We start from the raw sequence: 24423 nt of genomic DNA on the forward strand, positions 1-24423 counted from the left end.
CCGACCTATTATATGTTTTCGGCTTTGCCGTTCGTCAACAGCAAAGACAAAACTCGATGCAAGTCGAGAAGACTAAACACCAGTTCATTAAATAATGACACGTTTTTAATATCCTCAAAGTGTAGGCTTCCGTCAACACCGGGATGCGGTAGTGACTGAAAAATCATCTTGACCTAACTTACCAATCACTGTTAACTTGCTGGTTCGACTGATTCGACCAGCTCTGTTCATCGCCTCACAAGTAAAGGTTCCCGTGTCCATTTTAGTGACGTTATTTATCTTCAGTGTTCTTCCAAACTCTGCCAGGTCTTTGTCATCTTTCTTCCACTGTACGGTTGGAGTAGGAAGTCCAGATGTGGGGCATGTGATAAGTATACTTGCACCAGCAAGCAAGATCAGTTCGTCGCCAATTGTGGCTTCAATGACCTCAGAGGGCCCAAGGGAAGTTATTTTCCTGTCAGAGTAACGTATCGTTGGAGGTTCGGGAGCTGTACAGGTGGAAGCCAATGAAAATTATTGTTCAAATAACTCTTACCGTAGAAATTCCTGCTAACTGATCATAATGATGCAAATGTTAACAACTGCATAAATGTAACATGGTTCATTCCTCTCGGCTATGTTTGCTCGGGCAAACTATCCGTGCATGAAGTCATGTAGATCTTCGCTGAGAAAAAATAAGGCAACAATTCGCTCAAACTAAGTGAAGGTTAAGAGTAAAACCGAGAAAAGTTCTAAGGTCGATACCTTCCCTTGAGAAGACTTAACTTGTCTCAGAACTGAGGCCTTTGAGATATTTCATTTATGTTCACTTACGTAAAATATTAATCTTCGAAGACTTGGAATCCTGTCCAACATTATTGCTGGCCGTACACATATAATCCCCGGAGTCCTCAACTCCAGGATAACTGATAGTAAGAGTAGAATTATCTTCACTAATAGTTACACCATTCTTCAAACCAGGCTTTTTTCCACGAATTTTCCAACTTATGGCGGGGGACGGCTCCATTGCTGAAACACAACGTACTGTCACCTGGGTCTCAGAGATGACGGTTAATTTCGTTCCAACGTATATTTCGACATCTTTGTTTTTCTCGTCGATGACTCGTATATCTTTTGTTCCTGCTTGAATCTTGGGAGGATTCAGAGCTTCAAGAAAGAAACAAAGGAGTTAAAACTCTCAAAGTAAGAGATAGTGAACAACATTTTAAGTGGCTGAGTAGACCTAAGTTTGCTCCCATATTGCTTACTCGCATTCTTGATGTATGGTACTCGTTTACTGAAGTCACATGTGTTATGGAATTATATGTATGTACCTATAACGCTAACAGTCGAGGTTGCCTGGGCTTTTCCTCTACTGGATCTGGCATTGCATTCGTATTCCAAAGCATATCTCTGGTCAATGTCTGTTATGACAAGATCCTGTCCAACTTTTACGGCTTTGCCAATCTCCGCTGAACGACCCTGTGCTGTCCAGTAAACTACAACAGGGACTGTTGCATCTGCAGGACAACGTATAGTAAGCCTCGCTCCTTGGTAAACCGTGACGTCACTCCCTATGGTGATTTCTGCTTCTTTGTCATTAGGTCCAAATGAGACGTCACCTTCGGCTGTAATTATCGTAGGTAAAGAAGGATCTAAAAGAAATGAAGGTAAAATAATTTTTCCCTCTAAGGGACGATGTCATTATTAAAATGTTTTTTAAGGTATTTGAGGTTCGTGAGGAGTTCTTAAAGGGGAACTGTCCGATGAAAAGACGCACGGCAGGTTTAAAAAGTCAAATACTTGTTTCAAGATAACATTTATAGTCCATAGCTTATTAAAACACATTGCCTTAAGATTAGTGACATACAAATATTGCGACACGAATTCTTGTAAAAAAAATCTTTACCAATAACACGTAAATGCTCAAGACCCACAGTAAAACACGCTGCTGATATTCATAACACTTTGCAATTACTTTCAGTTATTCTGATCTCTTCCCTCATGCAAGAATGACACGAGGCTTTCGTCTTCAGGGCAATTATGGTCACTACAAGTAATTCCAAAATAAGAAACTTTTCACATACCGAATAACTTGGCGGTGAATAAGGCTCTCCTTTCTCCTGCAGTGTTTGAAGCTTTACATGTATAGGTGTCTTCGTTAAACCGAGTCAATCTACGAATTCTTAAAATACCGTTTATTGCTGCCACACTCCCTCGAAATCTGTCTGTCATCACAACCCCGTTTCTATACCACAAAATCTTAGGAGTGTCAAAATTGGAGCTTGCTCTACAAGACACGGTAATTTCAGTTCCTCTTACAGCCCACACGGTGGAACCGACATCTACAGACACTTTGCTGACTTTTTTGAACACAAACTTCTTTACTTCACTTTCCACTATCACAGGTAAATCTAAATAAGGGAGAATAATGTAACACCGTTGCAAATTCACCATTTAACAGCTGTGGTACAAGTATAATCGTTAAACCAAGTTTTCACTAAAACAAAGAAAAAGCAACGACGACGACTAGGAAATCCTAGATGACTTTTTATAGAAAGTGAAAAGTCTCCTTTTAGTTTACGTTGTCACTTTCGACTGCAGCGTAGCTATCCTGGTAAATTCATCTTCAGGAGGACAAGAACAGGTCTAGAGGTTGGAGGGATAGAGTAATATCATTCCTTTCATAAGATTTTCATGTAGTCAGCATACTTTATTGTTTCCTTTTTTCGATGAGACATAGGCGCTTAACTTGTAGATCAAAAGTAACTATGCAGGATCGAGAGGATGACAAGGAAGAAATCTTTCCTGGTCGCCAGAACTCCAATTAACCCTAAAAAGCCGTAGAGTACTAATAAAATTACACAGGTAGCTCAAGAAAATGCGCCGCAAGATTCCCATTTTCTACAATACTTTTTATTTGACTCGCAAAAGCCTCCTTTCCCAAGAAATAGGAAGGTGAAAGAAACGACGTTTTTTCGCAAAATCAAACCATTAAACAAGATAAACCATCCGTACATTTACGCTGGATGGAACTTGAATAAAAAGACAAAGGCACACCGTGACAAGCCATTACCTAGGCCTCGATAATCACATGGACGTCAGATTGAATTACCTGGAAACAACTCTAAAGAGGGTCCGGGAAAATTAAGATGATTTTCATGTCCAATCAAATTAGCTAGCTGGAATATAACATTTACATTGAATGTATCAGCAGGAAAGTGACCTTACCTTTGCCGCTAGGTGATACTCCACTGCCATCGTCCAAAACATCTACAATCAAAAATAAGATGCTATCAGTAAAAATATTCTTAATCCGACATTACTCTCTTGTGTCTACCAGGGATCTCGTTCCTGTCCTTGATGAGCGGTGCGAGCGTAATGAAAGAATGCCTCCCATTCGAGTGTCACTGTTTTTCCTCAAAATTCCACGATCTTAAAGAGACTTATCAAGTGGTGTAAATGCTTTTCACGAATATTAGGTAATCTGTCGCTTGGAGCCTCCACTACCCTTGTCCAGCGGAACAGGCACGGGCTTTGGAGAAATCTGACTAACGCAACCGAAGTGTTGTGGTTCCGATTTAAGAATGCGTGCGTGGAGCTCTTATAAAATGTCTTCGCACATGAATAGAGATTAAAACTGCTTGGAGAAACCACGAAGTACAGCACTCACCCTTCGAACATATTGATCAGCACCAAGATCGAAAACTCAATGGTTCAGTCGAAAAAAGATATTTTTAGGCTGATTCGATATAAATCAGTATTCATGCAGTGTACCTACTTGTTTTCATTATATTTTTTCTACCAGCTAAGGCTCGATGATTTCTGAATAGATCCTTTTTCAATGTCCGACTTAACACTCTTAGAAAAAGATCTTTTCACTCTACCAGTGAATCTAAATATACCTTTTTTTAGAGAAAAAAACGAGTTACTACTCTACTATACTCTGTCGATCAGGCAACTTAAAAAATTTTTCAACAGCTGATGCGGTGATCAAAATAAGATTTCTCGTTAATTTTCCACATCTAAGGCGAATTTAGCTTCTATTTTAAATAACATTCAGGGTTTGACGGAGGTCAAATCAAAGAACGAACAGAATTCAAATCGTTTTCGAAAATCGCAGGCTTTAAAGTCCATTTGGCATTACACAATCAACTGCTCCAAAGCAGCAGTTTCTGCGAACGCCCTGATTGGACGTCTGTCGTTTATTGCACCAGCAATAGAATGCACTTTCTATCGGTTTAACGGTTTAAAAATTGGAGAACACGAAAAAAGTTCACCAGCCAAACTCGTCAGAGGTTTCTCGTTTTATCCCAACATCATGCGAGGGTTATTACGCCGGTAAATTGATAAAAAAAACGGTGTATTGCTGTAATAAATTAAAGATAAAGTAAGCAGACAGAGAAATTTAAAGTATTGAAGTTTTACCATCCTGCTCGACCGCTCTTTTCTCCCTTATATCGTCATCTTCCAAAACTTGAAGTAATGTAGTAAAGGAGTGAGGATCCTCCACCTAAAGAATAAAATTAACGAAAATTTTTGTCAAGTTAACTAAGTGATCTCAGTGAATGACAGTTGATTATCTGCTGGCCAGATTAAATCTGATAAAATTCGTTTGCTTGTTATGAAACTAAACTTATAAACTAAAATTATTCATGACCGATTGAAACATAGGGAATGTATGGTATGTTTATTATGGATTGTTCAAACGTTGACCCTATCTGATATGTGCTGGAGGCTGGCTTCAAAGTGAGCTAATTTGTTTTATTTCTTGATTAAAGAGAACCTTTACTTGGAGGGTTAGTTTAAAAAAACTACTACATTTCCACAAAATATTTCCCTAGCTTTCCTTTTTAAATTTAGCGAAAACGTTGTCGGTGCTTTTCTCATTTTGTTTCATGAAGCCACTATCACACGATTTTGAGTTTTCCACTTACCAACTTGCGAAGAAAATAAAATTGATCGCCCGACGATCAATGCGGTCTGTGACCGCAAGACAGTAAATTGACAATTGCGGAATTGTTTAAAATTCCGTAAATGACAGCCTCTGTTGGGTTTGTTATGATTACCTAGGATAGCGTGCTCCTACCAAGCTTAAAAAGAATGAAGCAGACTGCCATATGCGACATTAAGTCCATATCAAGTATCAAAATAAAAACTACATCAGAAACATTTACCATCCACTTATGAAGTTTGGCTGCCTATCAAAAACTGTGTTGAGTGGGTGAGCGGCAGTTATTAATTACTCAGGGAATTAAGTTATGAAACGTTTTTCGTCAAATCAATCTTATCCAGACATTTCATGGTTAATGTACAGAAAGGGCTTCTTGATAAGGATAAAGCTACTAAAGTATCATGTTAATTAACTGAAATAGGCGCCAGCATTTAAGAAAGATCTAGATAACGACCAAGATCTCGCCGAAAAAAGACAAAGTTCTCGCAATGTATTTTGGAGAGGGTACGAGCATATGGTTGGACATATGTTGCGATCATGCCACATACACCAGAGTATCAATATTATAACGCTGGGAATTTTTAAAATACGTTTTCTTTAAAACTTAGATTGCAATAACTTAGGTAGAGAATCGTTAAACATAAGTTTCCCAAGAAATGTTGCGCAAACTGGCGTAAAAAAAATCAATTGAAAATTATTGCACATCTACTTTAAATTACACAGAGTGCCCGTGTCTCGACACGTAAAAGCACACTTCTAAATCGTCGGTTGACTTTCTTTACAAGTGTGATTAAACATACAATTTGTCGTAATCTCACAACAAAAAACCAGCGCTTCACCGGAATTTTCGGAAAGATAGTAACATTGCTCACTGATTTAAGATTTTCGATTTCTGGTTATTTCTAATTTGCAACAATTGTGCTCAAATTGGATATGACCAAACTTGAGTACTTGTAAGCATTTGATAGTCTCAATAAACAAGTGTGCCACGTTAGCAGCCCCCACCTCTGATGAACTTTGAATGATAGAATTTTTTTCAAAAAAGTGCGCCAATTTATCCGACAAAAACAAAATTCAATAAAAATTTTCATGTCTTGTAATATGGCCTCTGTGTATGTTGGAAAAACTAAAATCTCAAACTCCATTCCACCTCATCAGTGAGACCATCATTGTTGCAGGGCGAAATGACAAATGACATTAAATTTTTAACTCTATTAACTTCGCTTTAAAGCACCTATCGTCTTAATCTTCTGGTTACAGCAAAACAAACAGAGATAAATTTCTGGTTCTCCCCACACCAACGCGAAAAATGGTTAAGCTTGAGAAATTCTAGCGTATGTTTTATTACCTTCTCAGCGGCTTACGACCTTGCCCTAAGTAGAGGTTTTTAAATATTATTTTCATGTTTTCTTTCTCATAGCACTTATCCACTACGTTTGAAAATCATACGCAGAACACTTAAGACGAAGAACACTTCAAATGTCACGAAACCAGTCATCCGTTCATGTCAAAAAGAGTCAACATGGGTTACAGGCGCTTGTCGTATCAAAACATGGCTCCTCGTACTTCACGTTGGTAATTTAAAAAGACAATAATCATGCACTGTATATGCAACAATCGCATGCAAAATTCAAGCTGACCTCCTGTTGTCCTGAGCGTATAACGCAACTGAAGACGACGGCAAAGATAAGAACACATGTCTGAGATCTAAAGAAACGAAGCAAAGAAGAGAATTCGTCTTAATTAGTCTCACACCACTTTCATCAGCGATTACAACCAAGACGCTCGATCGATGTTGGTGTTCGCATTAATAGTGATCATAACAAACCAGATATTTGTAGGAATGCTTCCTTACCTGTATGCAATGGAGCTTATCCTCAAATACTGCCTCATATTATGTGAAAAGTCAGCACTGTCGCACAAATGCGAAACTGTCCACGGTGTTCTCCCGCGTTATTTAAACCGAGTTACGAAATTTCGTCTCGGGAGTCGTCAGTTCGATTTCCTGTTGAATTCCACCGCAAAATCAAAGTGAAACGCGGTAAAAAGTTTGGAGTTTCGATCTTGTTTTAGGACAGTTCAGCAATGCCATTGCTCATCTCCAAACAAAACTCGCTTTCAGCTGCTTCCAGTGATATGATCCGTTGGAAATCAAATTCTTAGCATTTCCGGTAGTGACAAGGAGATTCCGCCCAAGACGTTTTGTAATACGATTCCCCCTTTCTACAAACCAATGTTCCCCAGCTTGTTTGCCAGATTGTCAGTAGGGAGCTAAAGAAAAGTGTTCAGCTATTTTTACTCCTGAAAGATCTCTTTTTAATTTCTCTCTGCTTTTTACTGAACCACGTTAGCGATCTAAGTTGAATATTTGCTAGGTTCGTGATGATATAATTATTGTTGTTTTTAATCCGTCGTATTTAACATTATTGTCGTGTCGTAGGTCAAATCAATCCCATATTATCCCACGGCTGACAGTCCTTGTCACAAATTGCAGACTTCGAGGGATTTTGGCGCTCCAGGGAGCACGACGAGAAAAAAAGGCGATTAGCTAACCCTTACGACTGTTGCGCCGAAACTTGTATTCGTGCAACGTCTTAAAACTCCTTCTAAATTTGTCTGTTAATTCTTGATACACTTTTCTACCTTGCACATGTGGACGGAAATCCGGGAAAAAATAAGAGTTTTAGCCCGACCATAAATGATCACTCTAAGTGCCCTGCTTTGATATCATGTCTCGCGCCATGAAACTACTCTCAAAAAATCTGTCCCTCTTTCCAGGATCCTCGATTTTGGGTGTAGCAAGGTGTGTACGACCAAATATTTCCTGTTTCCGAGTCTTGTCAGCGTTTCAACTGAATGAATGTCGTAACAGCCAATTCAAAAGGAACACCTTCCGTTTGATAATTTAAAGAATCCTGACTTAGGTATAACCGAGTGGTGCTCGAGAGGAAATATTGACATGTATTGCCTAGTTGGTCATGTATGAATATTCTGTGATTTATCGATTAAGATTATCTTTGACGAAAGACGTGTAAGTGTATTGTCCAGGACACCTCGGAGATTCTCTTGCGATCCAAGCAAAGCAAACCATAGTATACAATTGTCAATCGACCTTTCTTCTTTGACCCAATTTGGTTGAACCTCCTTTTTCTACTCTTGATTTTTTTCTTGACTTGTTTCTTCGTTTGACTTGGGCACTTGAAGGACAAGCAACTCCCTACTTCCCGACGCAAAGCGTAAAAGTGAGTGAGGCGAGGAAAGATGGAGGACTCGGGGGGCCTGGGTGCAACATCAATATGTGATGGCCTACTCGCAGGCTATAATATTTTTCCAACTTTCCTTCCTCAACCAGAGCTATAGACTGCTGATGATACTCGAACAGGTCTCTCACGAACCAAAAGAACATCTGTTGAAAGCATTATCCATAACAGAGCCATCATCTTCCATAGTATTGTAAAGGAAGCATTCAATCTCAAAAATATGCTAAGGGTATTAAATGGGCACCATCGCTTCAATCATTTCACATTTTCAATAGATTCCTCTTGCTTTCGATATCATAGCTCGTTTTGAAAATAGCCATAATCTACTGTATTTCAAGAAAAAAAAGATGGAAGTAGGGAAAGAGACCTTGAGAGTAAACACGTGTAGTTTAACGAAGCCACCCAGTTGCGTTTTCATGTGTTATGCTTCTTCTTTCTGCAATCTTAGCTTTCTCCAACCACTCCTTTTGCGACAGAAACGTGTGATAAAGACGGGGCGAGTGAAGGTAACAAACTAGTCACACTCGTGCTGTTTTTCGTTCGTCTCCTTTCGTCAAGAGCCTGAAAAGGACACTGAAAAAGGATATTTCATGAGGCAGCGAAAAAATTGGAAAAACTGATTCCAGGGAATAAAGGCACGTCCGTAAATAACCTGAGTGAGTGTGATGTGATTGTGTATGGTATGTGCGTGCGGGTTGATGGACGGCCTAACTGCACAGGCAATGTACTAACGGAGAAGCTGCTGCAATATTGGTCAACTGTCCTCATTCGGGCACTTTTTAAAATGTGAATTTAGAGTGTAGTCACATGTTTGAGATCAGCTTGATCCTAATGATACAAGTGATGTTCCTTAAAAGTATTGTTCTCGGTGACGGTGAGTGACATTTTGACAACGCGAGCGGAAGCCATCATCAAAGTCAGGTCAAGAGATGTTTGTCAGCATTCGAATATCATGAGTCTAGTTCTTGACATCAATTAGTCAGTTTTATGCCACTGGCTGTTAGTTTTGATTGGTTAGTCTCTTCTTGTCATAAAATGTTTTTTTTTCCTCGGGACTCTCGTGTTTCCAAAATATAGAGATGTGTAGAGAATGAATCTGGAGAGCTGCTTAGGGCTCCTTTATTTCAAATTTATTTGAAGTCATAGAGTTAGCAGCGAATTGCAAACAATTTTAGTTTCCTTACTAACTTTCTCAAAACGTTAAAACAATCTTAAATTTTGTCTCTAATTTTACTGTTATTTCTCCGCAAAAAAAAAAGAATATAATTAGCCTAGCAACAATATGTTCATCCCTTTTTGCCGACTTTCCCATTCTCAAATCGTTTTATAGCATTCTGGATATTTTTTTATAAAAATGTTAAAATAACTCTCTCATCTAAGATTTTAAGAAAACTTTTCCGACTGATCTGTCGTTTATTGGATTGTAGGATCTTCAGTTAAAGGACAAGGTTGTCTTCCACAAAGTACTGTTCATGTTTGTCAGTTTGCGTACACTGTGCAGTGCATTGATACCGAGCTTTCGTTTCTCAATTTTTATTCAATGTACTACCAGACACAATTTTCCTTCATAATTGATTACAATTATCTCATATCTAAAACCACTGAATACGGTTCAAAACTCGAGAGGTTTGGTTTTTGCAGCCAAGAGTCCAGCTTGTCAAATACAGAATTTGAACTGCATCCAGAGAATGCAGGTCAAGAATCCAGAGCACATACTAAAAGCATGACCTAACCACAGAGGAAATGCGCTTATTGAGTTACATCAATTTGGTTGACGAGACATACCCTTATCAACATCAGAAGATCTTCTCGATGTTCTCGATTGCACGAAAGCAGCTCAGGCATAGATAAGCAATGATAAGTAAGATAAGTACTCTTAATCCACATCCTGGCTTGGTTTGGACTAGATAACCTTTCAACGGAATTTTCCTGACATCTTTTTCATTTTTTTGCTGGTCATTTTTATCCTCTGAACCTTAATGTTATATAGTTGACTACATCAGTTATCTACTTTCGACGAATTATGTTTCATTCTTTCCTTCTTAAGGTCTCCTTACTATTTTGATAACTTACGAAAGTGTCGAAAAATTATGAAGACAATGTGAGTAGCTGACCAGCAACTCCTTGAAGCAATACATGAACCGCGTTAACTTTTGCACAGAACAAACATAATGCAAGAATTTTTCACAAGTTCCTCAAGGGTGAAATCATAAGTGAATTTTTAGCGTTGTTATCAATATTAAAGTAGGTGACAAACTCAAAATATTGGTCGGTGACGTGTTAGTAAAACTAATCAGGGTTACAAGCTGGCTCCTAAATATGTTATCATATTACTAGTAATTCGATAAAATATTTGAAGATCCTACACAGGAAGATATATCTTTAAAAGGTCTCGTAATCTTAGCTAATCTCATTAGATTGACTTGCTTGATTAAAATATTAAGTCGTCTGATGTGACAAAGTAAAGAGCAATTTTTTGCGCTATCGTTTTGTAATCGAAGAAGCTTTAATTTTTGTCACAAAAACCCTTTAAGTAATAATTTGCCGTGGTACATAAATTCCAAAAAGGATCGAGGTTGACTAAGAATGAGAAAAACACCCAGAATGCAATCGTAAAACTTTGAAAAAAATGACGAAAAGTTTCCAAGATGAACAAGCTGTCACGTGTGATTCTGTGACTCATCAATAACTGTCAGTTGTAATGTTCACACCATACGCGGTTACAAAAATGCTCTAAACCTGGCACAGGATTCGGAGAGTCTGCCACATATCTCACCAGACACCATACATAGTGAAGAAACAGTCCCTCAGTGGTACTTTTAGACGAACAAAATATTCTCATACGCTATTCTTTGAGGAAATTCGTGAGAAACTTTCTCCCAAGTATATATTATATACAAATTTAAACATTCAGATAAATCTGCTAAGTGTTCTGAAATAATAAGTGGAGTGAACGAGTAAAACGTCTAATAGCAAGTTGTGCTAAGAAATGCACCAGTGGAGGAAAAAAAAAAAGACGCTCGCATATTATAACCAATCGCAGATATTCTTTTTATTTTGCTAGAATAACTGTTACTTTAGACATAATTTTAAAACTTCACCGCTGTGCTCTGTCTTTCTCCAGTCCCAGAGCTGTGAACGTCCAGGGCGTTGCAGACTCCCAAAGTCTCATTTTGCCATATCAGAGTTAGTACCGCAGACAGGGCTCGTTAGGTGATGAATATTACTTTTCTTACACTTTTCTTCCTCAACGTCACTTGCTTTTCACTTCCTCAAAGCCGTTCTTCATAAAGTTGTCTAAATCATTTAAGTCTGTGAGAGCTCTTTCAACCATGTTACTTAACAACCCTGGCAATATCTCATTCAGTTTCTTTTTCTTTCGGTCAGTAAGTATGGCCGTGTGGGCTATCTCTTTCATATAATTCGCAGCAAATGAGCGCCTTTCCTCTGCTTCCTACCAAACGAAACAAGAAATATTTAGAAATGTCACCTCGTGTTAAGAAACAGCTTTCATCGTTGGGTGAACTATTTATTCAATTAAGTGGAATTTCTAGTCGAGTACGTTTAAACAAGATGAAAACATGTTAAGGGTAACCACAAAGGAAGCATGTTTAACGATATAAGGTGCGCAAATAAATGTACAAGAACTGCCCTTAAAGGAACTTTCGACGAGAGCTGGAGTCGACGAGACCCGCAGGCGACTGACTCAAGAGAGGTTTGACAATTACAGTTCAACTACCAGAAAAATGTATAAAGATCTTCATACTCCATACTCTGTTTCAGTAAAAATAAAGATCGTAAAGCTAACCTATTTCAAAACAACAAAAGATAAATAACGACAATGTGACGTCTATTGTGATCCACTACTGATCAGGCGCATTGCAACATTTTTCGTACAAGACCTCTTTTATGCATGATAAGCTGAATAGTACCGGCATTTTTTTGTTTTTTTGTTTTTTGTACAGGCGTCTATTCTCAAATAGACCGTGAGTAACAACAAATAAAAATGCCTGTATGATGTAGCTTATTACTTTAAGTTCTATACCAAGTCCTCGAATAAGCGCCCACGCGTATGATTGAACAGATCTTTTTGTTTTGTATCCCTCATATCCTTACTCAGCATTAAAACAAGAAATGGAGGAGGTGCCAATTGCAAAGAAGCTTGATTTGTTAGGCGGGAAAGCGCTTATTCTTAGAATTATAGTCGACGATATATGAAGTTTACTTAAAATTTGTATTTACATGTACCTGGCTATGAGTCTTCTGTGAATCAGCTGGCCAGTACTGCAGTCCTGCCCGGCTGACAGATTCGTTCGAAGGCGCCCTGTGTGATACAAAAAAGACGATAAAACGTAGTGTTTTGAGATGCTTAGTCTCATCATCCACAAATTATTGATGTAACTTTAATTACCGTTCGTGTTTTCCTTCAGTTTTCTTTTTATCTGCATCAAGCACTTGCTTCCGCCTGTAATAATCAAATTACTGAAGTAAATTAAATAAATAGTGAATGAAGAGCGAAAATGGAAAGAAAGAAAATTATGAAATTATTCACACAGGTATGACACCAAAAATGCAACCCGAAAAATAGTCAGGGTCCAGTTGCATGAAACTAGATTACAACCAGCTAAGTGAAGGACATTCAAAAACAATTATTTTCCATGGTAGTCATGTGCTGGTACCTTGTTCATACTTTTTTCAACAGCTTTCTTCAAATTTTTTTGTCACGCAAACAGTCGAAAATAGCGGAATTATGCATAGGCTCGATTTCCGCCGATCTCTCGTGTTCGGTCTTCCCTCCTCCCCAAGAAGTGGGTTCGAGAGGAGGAGCGCGGGCTCATATTCCCGAACAGCGGCGGGAAATCGAACCTAACTTGAGCACTGCTTGATGCGTTTCTGAACAATGTCAAAATTCTGAGGGTGAAAAAAGGCTGACTACGCGCTCCGCGGAAAGCGCTGGGTTTTGGGACATCCCATAGAGCGGCTGCAAGAGAGACAACAATTTAGCGTGACTAGTGAAATTTTCAACAAAACTGGTCATAACCGAGTAAAGGACAGATAGGGATGTGCAAACTGAAGGTAAACTAAAGAAGTGAACGCCAGGCTTTTTCATGAAATATGGGGGTTTCCTCTGAGAATATATACTATATTTTATAAAGATTTCCACTTTGCCATGTAGCTGTAAAAGTATATGTAATAGGTAGTCCAAATCTTGGATATTGCATGATCGCACCTCAAACCATGCAAACTGTAAACATATCATGATCCAAAAAGCACTTTTTCATATAGCATTAGCGTAACTTAGCTGTTAGAAAACCGTGCCAGAATTAAGGGAGCGTTTCACTGTGGGAGGCCCTCCTTTCTCCCAGGAAAATATTAGGGCGCATATCAACATTGCCCGCCAACAAATATGCAATCGGAATTCTTACTGTCAGCAAAGGTTCAAAAGCAACCGAATTGAAAAGAGTATTTTAAAAAAACTGACCTTGAATCTCCTAGCATGGTAAGAAGCCTGGATTGAGGCAACTGTGATGTAGTAATATGAGCCAAGGTCCCAAACAGTTTCTCGGCATTGACATTATCTTCAGCTGTCACCTGGCCAGGAGCGAGTAAACCAATTTGATAACAAGACAAAAGAGTACATATGTCAAGATTCGTTTGTATCGTACCCACCAGAAAGAACTTGAATCACAGAAAAAGTTCACACGCGTGTCCAAAAGCCTCAGACTAGTGAATGGGCTCAAAACAGTCTTTTATTTCTCTTTTTCACAAAGGCGAGCTCGAATCAAGAATCGTATCAAATTTCAACTTGCTGAAGCGGAGTGTGTTTTCCCAACCTTATCAACCACTGCTCTTATCGTACAGTATTACCTGATGGTTTTCATTGATTCACTTGATGTAAAGTATTAAAATAGTTTGTCTACATCGAACAGTTAGTTAGGATTTGAATTCTAAGTCCGAAGTTATTTGGATTTAAGCTCTAACGATCATGACAAGATTCCTGATTTTAACTGTCTTCTTTTATTTCCATAAATGGACATGCTTAGTTTGTTTCCTAACCTTAAGTTCTCATTTTGGTTTTAAGTACATTAAGCGTTAGGTACGTTGTTGTTCACTTGTGAGATTCTAGGAAAAGTGTTTGGGTTAGTGTTATGATAGACGTTTATTCTTCCAAGGTCAGTTGGCCCACATGCCCACTCATGTCCAAAGATAGTGTGTATAAAGCGTGTACTGTTGAGTTCGACGTCAATCAATTAGAATCGATCGAAGTAAATCAGAGTTAATCAGAGTCGGCCTTCAGCTTGGCCGAAACTTTCTATTAAAACTAATTTTACATCATCACTTCAGCATTGACCCTTTACACCCTAACATCAGAATGCATATTCTCCATATTTTTCTCTCTACGTTCCTTAAGTGCATGGAGAATTTGTTTATCAATCGAGAGATTCTTTCTTGGTGATCATTTCCTTTATTCTCGTAACCTTAATGTGTGATTCAGGGTTGATAGTGTAAGGAGAATTAGCTGCCAATAACTGTTACGGTATAATCTAACCGACAGAAAAACACTACAATCCCACAGAATCAACTACTTTATTAAAGAGCGATCAATATTCGCAACGAAGAGCGACTTCTAAAAGCAGTACAATACTCATCGCTAATAAACTTAATTAACCCCACTAAAGTCTATATCCTTGCTCACCACTGACACAATCTCACTGCTGCCTCCAAAGTTCCTTAAAATGAGCAATCTTCCGCAGTAACTCTCTCTCGGTATAGCTTTCAAAAGAGTCATCGCTCCAACAACAACCACTAACTCTACTACTACATAAGTGAGTCTTTACATATATTCACAAAGTGTTCTGAAACATTCCAGAAGCTTACATAAAAACTGTTTTATTAATATTACATAATAAATGCGTAACTTGATGAAATGTTCTAGAAAGTTCTACAGTATGCAAGTCAGCATGCCTCAGCAGTCTGGAGATTTCTAGAAGCTTATGTTTACAACAATTACTCATAACATCACTCATAGGGGTCAAAGGCTCACAAAGAATAAGCGAGAATCCACTAACCTCAATATCATTGATCTTTCTGAGAGAGAAGTGTGCCAAACGGAACAACACATAAGGTTTCCACAGAGTGAAGGATGTTATAGGATTTCCCTCAGTACTGATGGAGATGTGTTCAAGTCTTCTTAACAAAGATAAACAATTGATTTGCTGCAGACTTTTAATGTTAGTTTCTGTAAAAATAAGACCCTGCAAAGACGAAAGTAAGAAATAGCCAGTTGGGTAGAGACTTGGCTCTGTCTTGTGAGATACTCGCACATCATGTAGTGTGCAAACGTTCATTATTTTGTTACGACGACAAAAGTTCTACAGATTCCTGCAGAGTGTAGCACTCCTAAAAGGTAAACCACTCGTAGAGGTTTTATTCCAACAGGCGTCACGCGTTTTCGAACAAATCTCCACGACTTACAAAAGATTTCAAAAAGATGGTAACAAATCTTGCTCCATGTCTTGTAAAGTACTCCGATGATTAGTGTAAACACCTAAAAGATGTTGATTGTCTAATGCTTTTCTTTTCCTCATGTCCCGCACGATTCCACTACAAAGCAATGTCGGTCTTCTGTGGTCGTATTTTCAAAGAAACTTACATCATTTGCCAAGCAACGACTGAACAAATTGGTGAAGACAACTACAAGCACTGCTAAGTGTAAAAGAGGGCAGTTTGTTTATGCTACATCATATAAAAGTTAAATACAACAACTTCAAGAAGCTCTGGACTATTTCGATTCCTAACTTTGAAGTCTACCATTCCACTGGCAAATTTAATATTATATGGATCCGTTTAATCTTTCCTTGAAGTACTCACCACCAGGGAAGGAAAGCGGGCCCTGATCTTGTACAGCTGAGGAACGATGTTGTCAAAATCGATGAATTTAAAGGAGATCGCACTGACAGCTTGTACGGCCTGGCTGCCCCAGTGACGATCCAGCGCGTCTAGGGAGCCTGGGCCATACAAGAACAAAGTGTCACTATCCAGCTCGGCTAAGTGGCATATACTCAGAGGGGAGGGGACAGCATCTCTGGGCCTGGATAAAGCATAAAATATTTTGTTATTGTGTCAATACAGAAAAACTCTCTTTGAATATCACATTTGTCAATGGTATTTTCTTGATCAACACTGCCTCACGTTTCTCCGCCATAAACTCGCCTATAGTGACCCGTGCGGTATTCCATGGTATACATGAATTACTCGAAAGCGTTGCAATGTAGCATATCTTTTAAAAAAGGATAGAGTGGACAGAAATTTCGATCTCCCATTACTCAACCAACTTTGTCTTATGCTTTTTCCTGCTCCTGGGCTATAAGGAAGGCATTGAGTGATAACATTAGCCATGAAAACTTAAAAAATAAATGCAGTTCGTGTTCACCACCAAATACATGACATTCCTTCAAGATGTTATCAGGATCACGACCCAATCCGAAGAAAATAAAGTATGCGGCAATCACGATTCTGCGCCACTCAAACATATGCGTTAACAAAAGCTGTAACTTTACTTACTCTGAGGAATCAGGCAGCTCATTGTGAGAGGTCTGAGGCAAAATTTCTAAGTTATCCCTTGAGGGCAAAGAGTCTGGCTTACTATTATTAAAATAAAAACAGAATTTTGTTCATCACATGTTTTGTGTTTATGGAGATGGTATCCAAAATAATCATGGCTTATCCTTTAAAATTCAATAAGTAGCTGCACAAAGCTGAACCCTGTCAAACAGTCCTTGTCATCTTGTTACTGGTAATTTCGTTTCCATTTTATTGTAAGCTTAAAGTATTTCGTTAACTGAAAACTTCCAAATATCACCATTTTTAATTATTTCAAACCCAGATTTTCGAAATACAAATAGATTCTCCTGAAAGTCATGAAATCATGCTATCCTCAATATGCTGTTGAACATAGCACCACACAGACTGCATCATGGCCGTTCCTACCACTAAATATTTGAAGTCTGAGTTAGTTATTCACCTAGCGTTTAACGCTTGAAATATCAAGCCAACCAATCTGATCGACATTCAGTTTGTCCCGAGAAAAAGGCATATCGGACGAACTTTCTCCCAGAGTTAGATCACACGTACAGTGTACCATTTCAAGAATACAAATTTTCAGTGGGTAGCCTGCGGTACTTACATTTCCCTGGTGCGGGATACCTCCCACTGTCGCTGTGCATTGTTGATAGCAATACGACGCTTTTCCTGAAAAGAGACAACACAAACATAAATACAAACGTAAAAAATGTATTGCGCGCCAGTAGTTAACAGGTAACTTGCCTTCAGTACAGCTAATTTACTGATTTCCTTCTTTTTCTCTTCTTCTTTTCTTGCCATAACTGAGGCAATTCTCTTTTCCTCTTCCTGAGGGAAACAAAACCACATTTGCTAATTATTTCGTCGTATGTTCTTATACCTTCTGGATCATCCCTCTGGCAAGTGGAGTCATCCGACGCAGTTCAAGTATGTTACTCTCAGCCAAGCATCATGAATATGTTACTGGTCAAAAGCATTTAGTTATTGGCTTTCACTGCAACTAACCAGTCTACTAAACACATATATGATATATTTTTTTATACTTAACTATTATTTGCGGATGTGGAGGTAAATATCTTCTACTTTCACCGACACTGAAGTGATTAACTGTTTAGTATATACCGCATAGAAACCAGAAAAGCAGTTTGTTTGTACCAATATTCCGCAAAATGGTCGAAATCTTAACTCTCGACGTGCGATTTTGTCTCTTCAGCAGCTCGGAGTTGAAGAGCTGAAGAGTACTTTCTAATCACTTTTAAACAAAACCAATCGGCGTGTGTCGTGTATACTAATCCGGAATATCGCTTTCATGTTTTGTCTGTAAGTTACATGTACACCGGCATTGATAGCAAAGAACTGTATCTGTACAACAAGATATAAACACAACTCTTACTGATATTCTCTTCATGTCCAACTGCCGCAAGCTTGACAGATTTCTGAGAACACTCTGCTTGTAGTTAGAGTGAGTTGCAAAGGGATTTCCATCCAGGGATAACTCATTCAAAGACGTGGAGTTTGCCAAACACTGAATGTCATCAAAGCTAAATAATAATAATAATAATAATAATAATTATAATTATAATAATAAATGGTTGTAACAATTAAAATATATATAAAAATACATAAAATTAAAGTATAAATCAAGTAACCTAAGGAGCAGATACACAGTAAGTGTAAACTTCCCTCAACAAAAAACAAATGTCCATGAAAGAAACCTTTACTCTTCTTTTTATGGGGACAATTTGTCTTAGGAAAACTCATTCTAGCTATGCATTAACAAGGCCACTGGAACAACAAGAAATTTTACACTGAGTAAAAAAAACTGACTCATGCTATAACAACTGAGTGTTTTTTTTTATTGTTACACTGTTTGATCCAAAAGCAGCCACCTCCTAAAATGCTCATATTTTGCCCAGTGATCATGTGATGCAAGTGTTCATACCTTGTGATGCAATTAAAACTGAGAAATAATCTCTGAAGATTTGGCAGCAAATCTACGTCTTCCTAGAAATCAGTGAAACAAAGTGATGAATTTTCACTCGGTGTTTAAAAAAGCAGAAGAAAAACCTGTTTTTCCTTTGTATCATATTTATCAAAGATCAGACGGAGCCATGCATCAAGGCCAAGATATGTGTTCTTTAAAATCATGGGAGAAAAAAAAACACTATAAAAACATTGGAATTTAATTTACAGTGAAACCTTCATTAACAGACCATACAAAAAATTGTGGGTGTAAATATGCTCACCACAGTGCAGATTTTGTTCCTCCTCAAGTTAAGTTCAGCCAGAGCTCTCATTCCACTAACACTACTCACATGAACAATTTCATTTCCAGCCAAGTTAAGAACCCGCAGTTCAGTCAGATGACTAAGATTCTCAATCTTTACTATCTGCAAGTTCATGAAAAATAAATTTAAAGTAAAAAATTGATGAAGTTCTTGTTCTGTAAGCATATAAATTGAGTAGAGCAATAGTTAAGACTTCAAATGTGTGTACAGCCTGGAGTCACTAATTAACTTTGATCTTCAAACTGGCTTAGCAGTAGCCCTTTAATAGAAATTCACAGATTTACAACAAACAAGTGGGGTTTTAGGATTACAAATAGCTCTTTGATGACATAAAAGTTGTGAAAAGTAATTTTCAGATTTCAAGGTGTACTTTAGAACCTACAGTATACAATCCTCCAGACTGTGTTATATTCTTGAATTTGATTCCACAACTATACACTGCCAGACTTGTATGGAGACTTAACTTCACTTATTTCAAAAACTCCCTTTTGGTTTTCCAGCATTTGTGTTTTTTGGTTGTCATTGTTGTTATGTGCTTTTTTGTATGTTTTATTCATTCCACAGTTTTCAACCAATATTGCAATACTTTAGGTGCAGTACAACTGTAAATGAATTACCAATCTTAATTTCTAATCATAAATACTAATGGAAGAAAAAACTTCAAAAGAATTCTGTTATGATCAATGTGGTTCAATGACTCCACTTTAAGTTCCATGGTAAAAGTCTCCACAGTTGCCATTACATACATGCATTACTGGCATTACACCTACTTTGTTGCCATGCAGATCCAAAACATCAAGCTTTGTGAGAGAATCCAAATTACTGATATTCCTTATCCTGTTGTTTAAAATAATTGAAAAGTCAAGGGTCACTGGAAATATGCAATTTGCTATTTACTTGTCATGATTGTCAAGCTAAGTTAGAAAATCTTTATCACAAGCTTTTACTGGAAATACTACCACCTGATTTACTGTTATTAGAAAAGTGGTTGGAAATATATAATTATCAGCCATTCAAAAGGTACCTTTTAAATGTACATATACCAGATTTCATGACCTGTGTGCCAGACTTTTTTTTATGTAGCCACTAAAGGGTGCAACTTTCAAGTAGTTTCCCTTTGCAATATCATCACGACTGTACATGTTCCTATATTTACCAACCTGTTTTTGCCCAGCATGAGTACCCTGAGTGATCGCAGAGCAGAGAGACCTGAAATTTCTTCAATCTGATTATCATAGAAATCCAAGAAGATCAGTCTCTTAAGGTTTTCTAGATGAGAGACTCTACTAATTAGATTGTGTTGAAAGTTAAGAAGTCTCAGGTAGTCTTCACCTTCCAGAATTGGGCAAGTAGTCAACCTCCTCCTAGCAGGAAAAATTGTGAAAAATACATATATATTTTTAATCCAGGAAATACTATTTTGAGGTTTAAATAAAATTATATATTGTAGACTATCTTGCAAATACTGCATTCCCTATTAGACATTCCAACACACAGTTCACAGTTATTCTTGCTGACTTAAAAAAGTTTTCTGTAGTAATAAAGGGTTTCCAAAGGCTAATAGCTTGTGTGGATCAAGAAGTGTGAGTGCCCAGGGAAGTTGATTTATCACAATCTAATGATCACATACTAAACTGTACCTGTCAAGGTTGAGCCTGTCAGGATTTGCCTGCCTTTCCTCAGGAAGGCGATAAACAATAGGTACACCAGGAAATGAAGGTGACTCAGCAAATATAACCCTGTCCCCTAAATGGAAAAGAATCTGGTATAATAAATGTCACAATGTGGATACAATTTTTACATTCCTTATACTTTCAAAATTTTAAATAAACACTCCAAAAAAATAAATAGGCCTTCATCCTTTTTTAATTCAGCAAGCTTGATCAGTATTACAGAGAAAGTAAAATGTGTTCCCATACTTTGCTTTGACATTGAGTCCTAAATCCTCCTTTTCTTAATTTGATGGTAAATAACCTCTTGTCTAGTACAAAATCACATTCTCATTAGGAGAAGCTCTCAAGAGTGATGGTCACTGTAGTACACCGCAGTTATTAGTTAAAACCATTTATTCACAACCGTTACACACTAACTCTTAACCAAAAAGAACTCTCAGAATAAATTAAATACATGCTTTATATATACATGCAAATTCTTAGGTCCCAAGTGTATTACATCACTTGCATTCATTTCCACACATGGGCATCACTATACACTACATTCCCTGTAGCTAAATAGTTTCTGGTGATAGTGTAAGACACCTATCAAGTGCATTTTAATTAGACAGACATTTTAATAAATATATACTTTGTTTGCATATTTACAATTCTCACCTGGTAAAAACACTTGTGTTTTATTTCTGGATTGAGACTGTGATCCTGCGCTTAATGTTTGTCGTCCTTGTAGACTATCATCATATGTACCTTCCTGGGTCACTTTACTTTGACTTATGGCCATTGCTCCTGTTGTGGCAGTTGAATGGTCTGCAACATAGGCTGGTGCTGGCTGCAACACCTGACGCTGTACTTTATGAAGTTCTCTGAAAGATGTTGTAGCATAATGCTGTTTTGTGTCTTGCACTGGATCAACACTTGAATGAGAATACTCTGGAAAAAAAAAGTTTATTTATGAATAAGTATAAAAGGAAACACCATCCAAATGGAGCTGGGCCACATGACTAATACAATTGGTTTTCAGAGCACAAATAATCTGCATGTAAGGACCAGTATTGCTATACAATCTTGCTAAATTATACCAATCAAGTATTGAGTCTCCCTTTTAGTATAATTGCTGTACCCTAGGAACTGCAGAAGAATATTGCAAACATTATGGCCATGTATAGCCGTTATAAATACCTATATATAATAATAATAGCATATGCTGTTAGTTTTGGGTTGCCTGTGCTTATGCACATGTAACTGCATTCTTTAAGTCAATGTATTCAGCCACCATGTTCTGTTGGATTTTATCTTGGTAAGAGACTGGATGATCTAGGTCATGAATTTGACAAGGAAACATCATCTTATTGTCAAATCACTACTGTAGTTGGTTGACAGTATCCATTTATGATCATGCCTGGAGGAAGGCCCTCTAACCCTGCCAGAGCTCCAACCAAAGCAACCCAATTTGGAGACTTCTCTTGATATGTCTTTCAAACAACAGTAAATAAATATGCCATTTGACATGCTGTTATTATGTATATTTTTTCTCATAGTTAATGTACAATTTGATGGGGAAATTTGAATTACTTACGCAAAATAGATGAAGGACGTTCCATATCTTGGGGAGGTGACATGGTGTGCCGATACTTTGTTCCATTGTCAATCCTTGTATTTGATGCTGGTCTTGTTAAAGATCCAGACTCACGACTGTGAGGGTTTTGCTTCCACTCTGGGATTGCCTATGATTTTCAGGCATTGTGAAAAGACCATCACATGTGGTAATCTTATTTTCATTTGTAATCAACTTATCACCGTACCACAATTAACATGATGCAGTGATAAATGAAGAAAAACAGGCTATGAAAAATCTGAACAATGAAATTTTTTGTTCACTTGATAAAATGACAAGCACAGTTTTTTCTTACCAGGTCAATGACGAGATACTTTAGCGATCTTTAGGTGAAATAAAATAATCATACAACTTGGATCTTTTAAGGATATTTTACCGCAGTGTCTATAATTTTTTTAATGAAGATGTTTCCATATTGGCACAAATTTACCTTAACAATAAAATAACAAGATGCGTGAAGTAAAGCTTCCTAATGTGTGAGATATCTCTACTCACCTGCTTGCCAGGAGGTCTTTCAATAACTGGAGTTGCTTGAGCTTGCAAACTGTATTGCAAGCCGAAATTTGCACCCTGTTATGAATAGCGGAACAAGAAATATTGTAGTAAACATACAGAACTCAGGATTACGGAATATTTCCTTAATCATCACTCAGCATGCCATGTCTGCGATTGATATAAACTAAACTTACATCCCTAGCAACCACTCGTCCTGTCTTGGCGGCTCTACTTGGATGATGGTACATCTCCTCTAACGAAAGCAAACCAGATTTCCAGTACCGAGGTATTAGTTTGGTCAAACATTTTCTCTAGCCATTAGAATATTTATCTGATCCGAGCAACAATTCTAAGCTTTCAGGCTTGAAACCCTCAATAGCCTCGCAACTGTCGTTACCTCCGCCATATTGGATTTTTGGTAACTACCTAATGTAACTATCATAAGGTGGTTTGATCTAGTCTAGGGAAGACCCCACGTGACCTCATACGGGATTAGGCCTAAAATCCCCAATCTAGCTAAGTGTGGCAAAGGGTTCGACTTACATACATTCCGCGATTATTTCTCTGATGTGCAAGTAAGAATCCACTCTGTTCTGTGTTTCATTTTATCACCGATTTTTTTTCATTCAACTTCACATCAGACTTCATTGACAGATCAGAAATCGCAAACCAGATCCCAGACAGACTGAAGAGACATCTACGTAGCGGAGTGGATACATAGAGGACATTACACGATGGCGCGAAGTATCACGGATGAGCGCAGCGATCGAGTGAGATAATGTTGTTGCCACGAGAACATAAATTTCATATCTTTGAGCTAACGTGTAATTTTATTTTTACAATATGGACAATAAATATAGATGGTAGACATTGAAAAGCTGGCTCTAATACAATTACTGGGTACTAACACTAAGAGAAGGTACGCTTTTATTGGGGGGGGTGGGTGCTTTAGAAAATTTTTGCGAAAAAAGTCGTGGCCTTCCCACTTTCCAGAATGGATTAATGCATGACCCTTCACAAATACATACACAAAAACATCTGACCCTCCCCCCACCTTCTCCATGACAAAAAATAACCGGAAGTGAAAATAACTAACCTGAGGTGTTACTCACATAGCCGCGTCTGCGCACAAAGCAGTTAATTGCGCGGCGTGTGATTGCACGGTGAAAACTTGAAAATGGGAAAAGATGTACAAGGAATAGAAAGAGGGAAATGCGCTTGTGGTGAATGCGAGGATTTCATGAGGTCAGATGGAGCAACTTGTGGCAATTATGGCTGTTTGCCGACTCGCCATTCTAAATAGGATGCCCACTACTCCTCTGACTCTGTTGGCGGTACATCGGGTGCAGGAACAAGTGAAAGTGCAAGTCCAGAGAAGTGGAAAGATGAAGACCTGGGGTGGTTCCCGAACCCAAAGAGCGAATATACTGAATTCTCAAATAGTATTCTTCCAAAATTCTACCTGTACTTATGGACCACTTGTCCCTACAAGGAACGCTTTCGCCGCTGTTTCTGACTGAAAGAAAGCGCCAGTGGGAAGTTCGCGAGGCTTTGGAAACAATGAATCACAAGTTGA

At 38.0% G+C, this 24423-nt stretch overlaps 2 protein-coding genes across 2 annotated transcripts in view; both read right to left on the reverse strand.

Moving 5' to 3' along the window:
• Nucleotides 1-7093, reverse strand: part of LOC131773090 (hemicentin-1) — a 58643-nt gene extending 51550 nt beyond the window's left edge. Inside the window, exons 1-8 of the mRNA XM_059089056.2 lie at nt 6789-7093; nt 6574-6640; nt 4408-4492; nt 3211-3252; nt 2067-2393; nt 1314-1634; nt 814-1146; nt 183-488 (exon numbers count right to left, since the gene is read on the reverse strand). Coding sequence (XP_058945039.2) covers nt 183-488; nt 814-1146; nt 1314-1634; nt 2067-2393; nt 3211-3252; nt 4408-4492; nt 6574-6640; nt 6789-6826 — 1519 coding nt within the window. The 5' untranslated portion in view covers nt 6827-7093. The remainder of the gene's footprint in view (nt 1-182; nt 489-813; nt 1147-1313; nt 1635-2066; nt 2394-3210; nt 3253-4407; nt 4493-6573; nt 6641-6788) is intronic.
• Nucleotides 7094-11220: 4127 nt separating this feature from the next.
• On the reverse strand, nt 11221-23259 carry LOC131773146 (leucine-rich repeat-containing protein 49). Its single transcript, XM_059089126.2, has 19 exons — nt 23042-23259; nt 22848-22922; nt 22314-22461; nt 21395-21667; nt 20705-20810; nt 20225-20428; nt 19835-19901; nt 19023-19166; nt 18719-18780; nt 18170-18317; nt 17521-17604; nt 17381-17445; nt 16759-16839; nt 16066-16285; nt 15264-15449; nt 13676-13785; nt 12605-12658; nt 12442-12517; nt 11221-11647 (listed from the first exon to the last, which is right to left on the reverse strand). Exons 1-19 carry the CDS (start codon nt 23093-23095, stop codon nt 11447-11449), a joined length of 2358 nt encoding a protein of 785 aa, XP_058945109.1. The 5' UTR covers nt 23096-23259; the 3' UTR covers nt 11221-11446.
• Between the last annotated feature and the right edge of the window lie 1164 nt (nt 23260-24423).

This window comes from Pocillopora verrucosa, chromosome 4, assembly GCF_036669915.1.
Source record: "Pocillopora verrucosa isolate sample1 chromosome 4, ASM3666991v2, whole genome shotgun sequence".
Taxonomy (NCBI): Eukaryota; Metazoa; Cnidaria; class Anthozoa; order Scleractinia; family Pocilloporidae; genus Pocillopora; species Pocillopora verrucosa.

What these genes read in the sequence shown, in the direction of transcription:
- LOC131773146 (XM_059089126.2), bottom strand. Translation starts at nt 23,095, where the DNA reads ATGTACCATCATCCAAGTAGAGCCGCCAAGACAGGACGAGTGGTTGCT. An exon ending in TGGACATGAAGAGAATATCA is followed by an intron (nt 17,605 to 18,169) that starts GTAAGAGTTGTG and finishes TGTTTCCCTCAG; the next exon opens with GAAGAGGAAAAGAGAATTGC. An exon ending in CACAGAAGACTCATAGCCAG is followed by an intron (nt 11,648 to 12,441) that starts GTACATGTAAAT and finishes TTCGTTTGGTAG; the next exon opens with GAAGCAGAGGAAAGGCGCTC.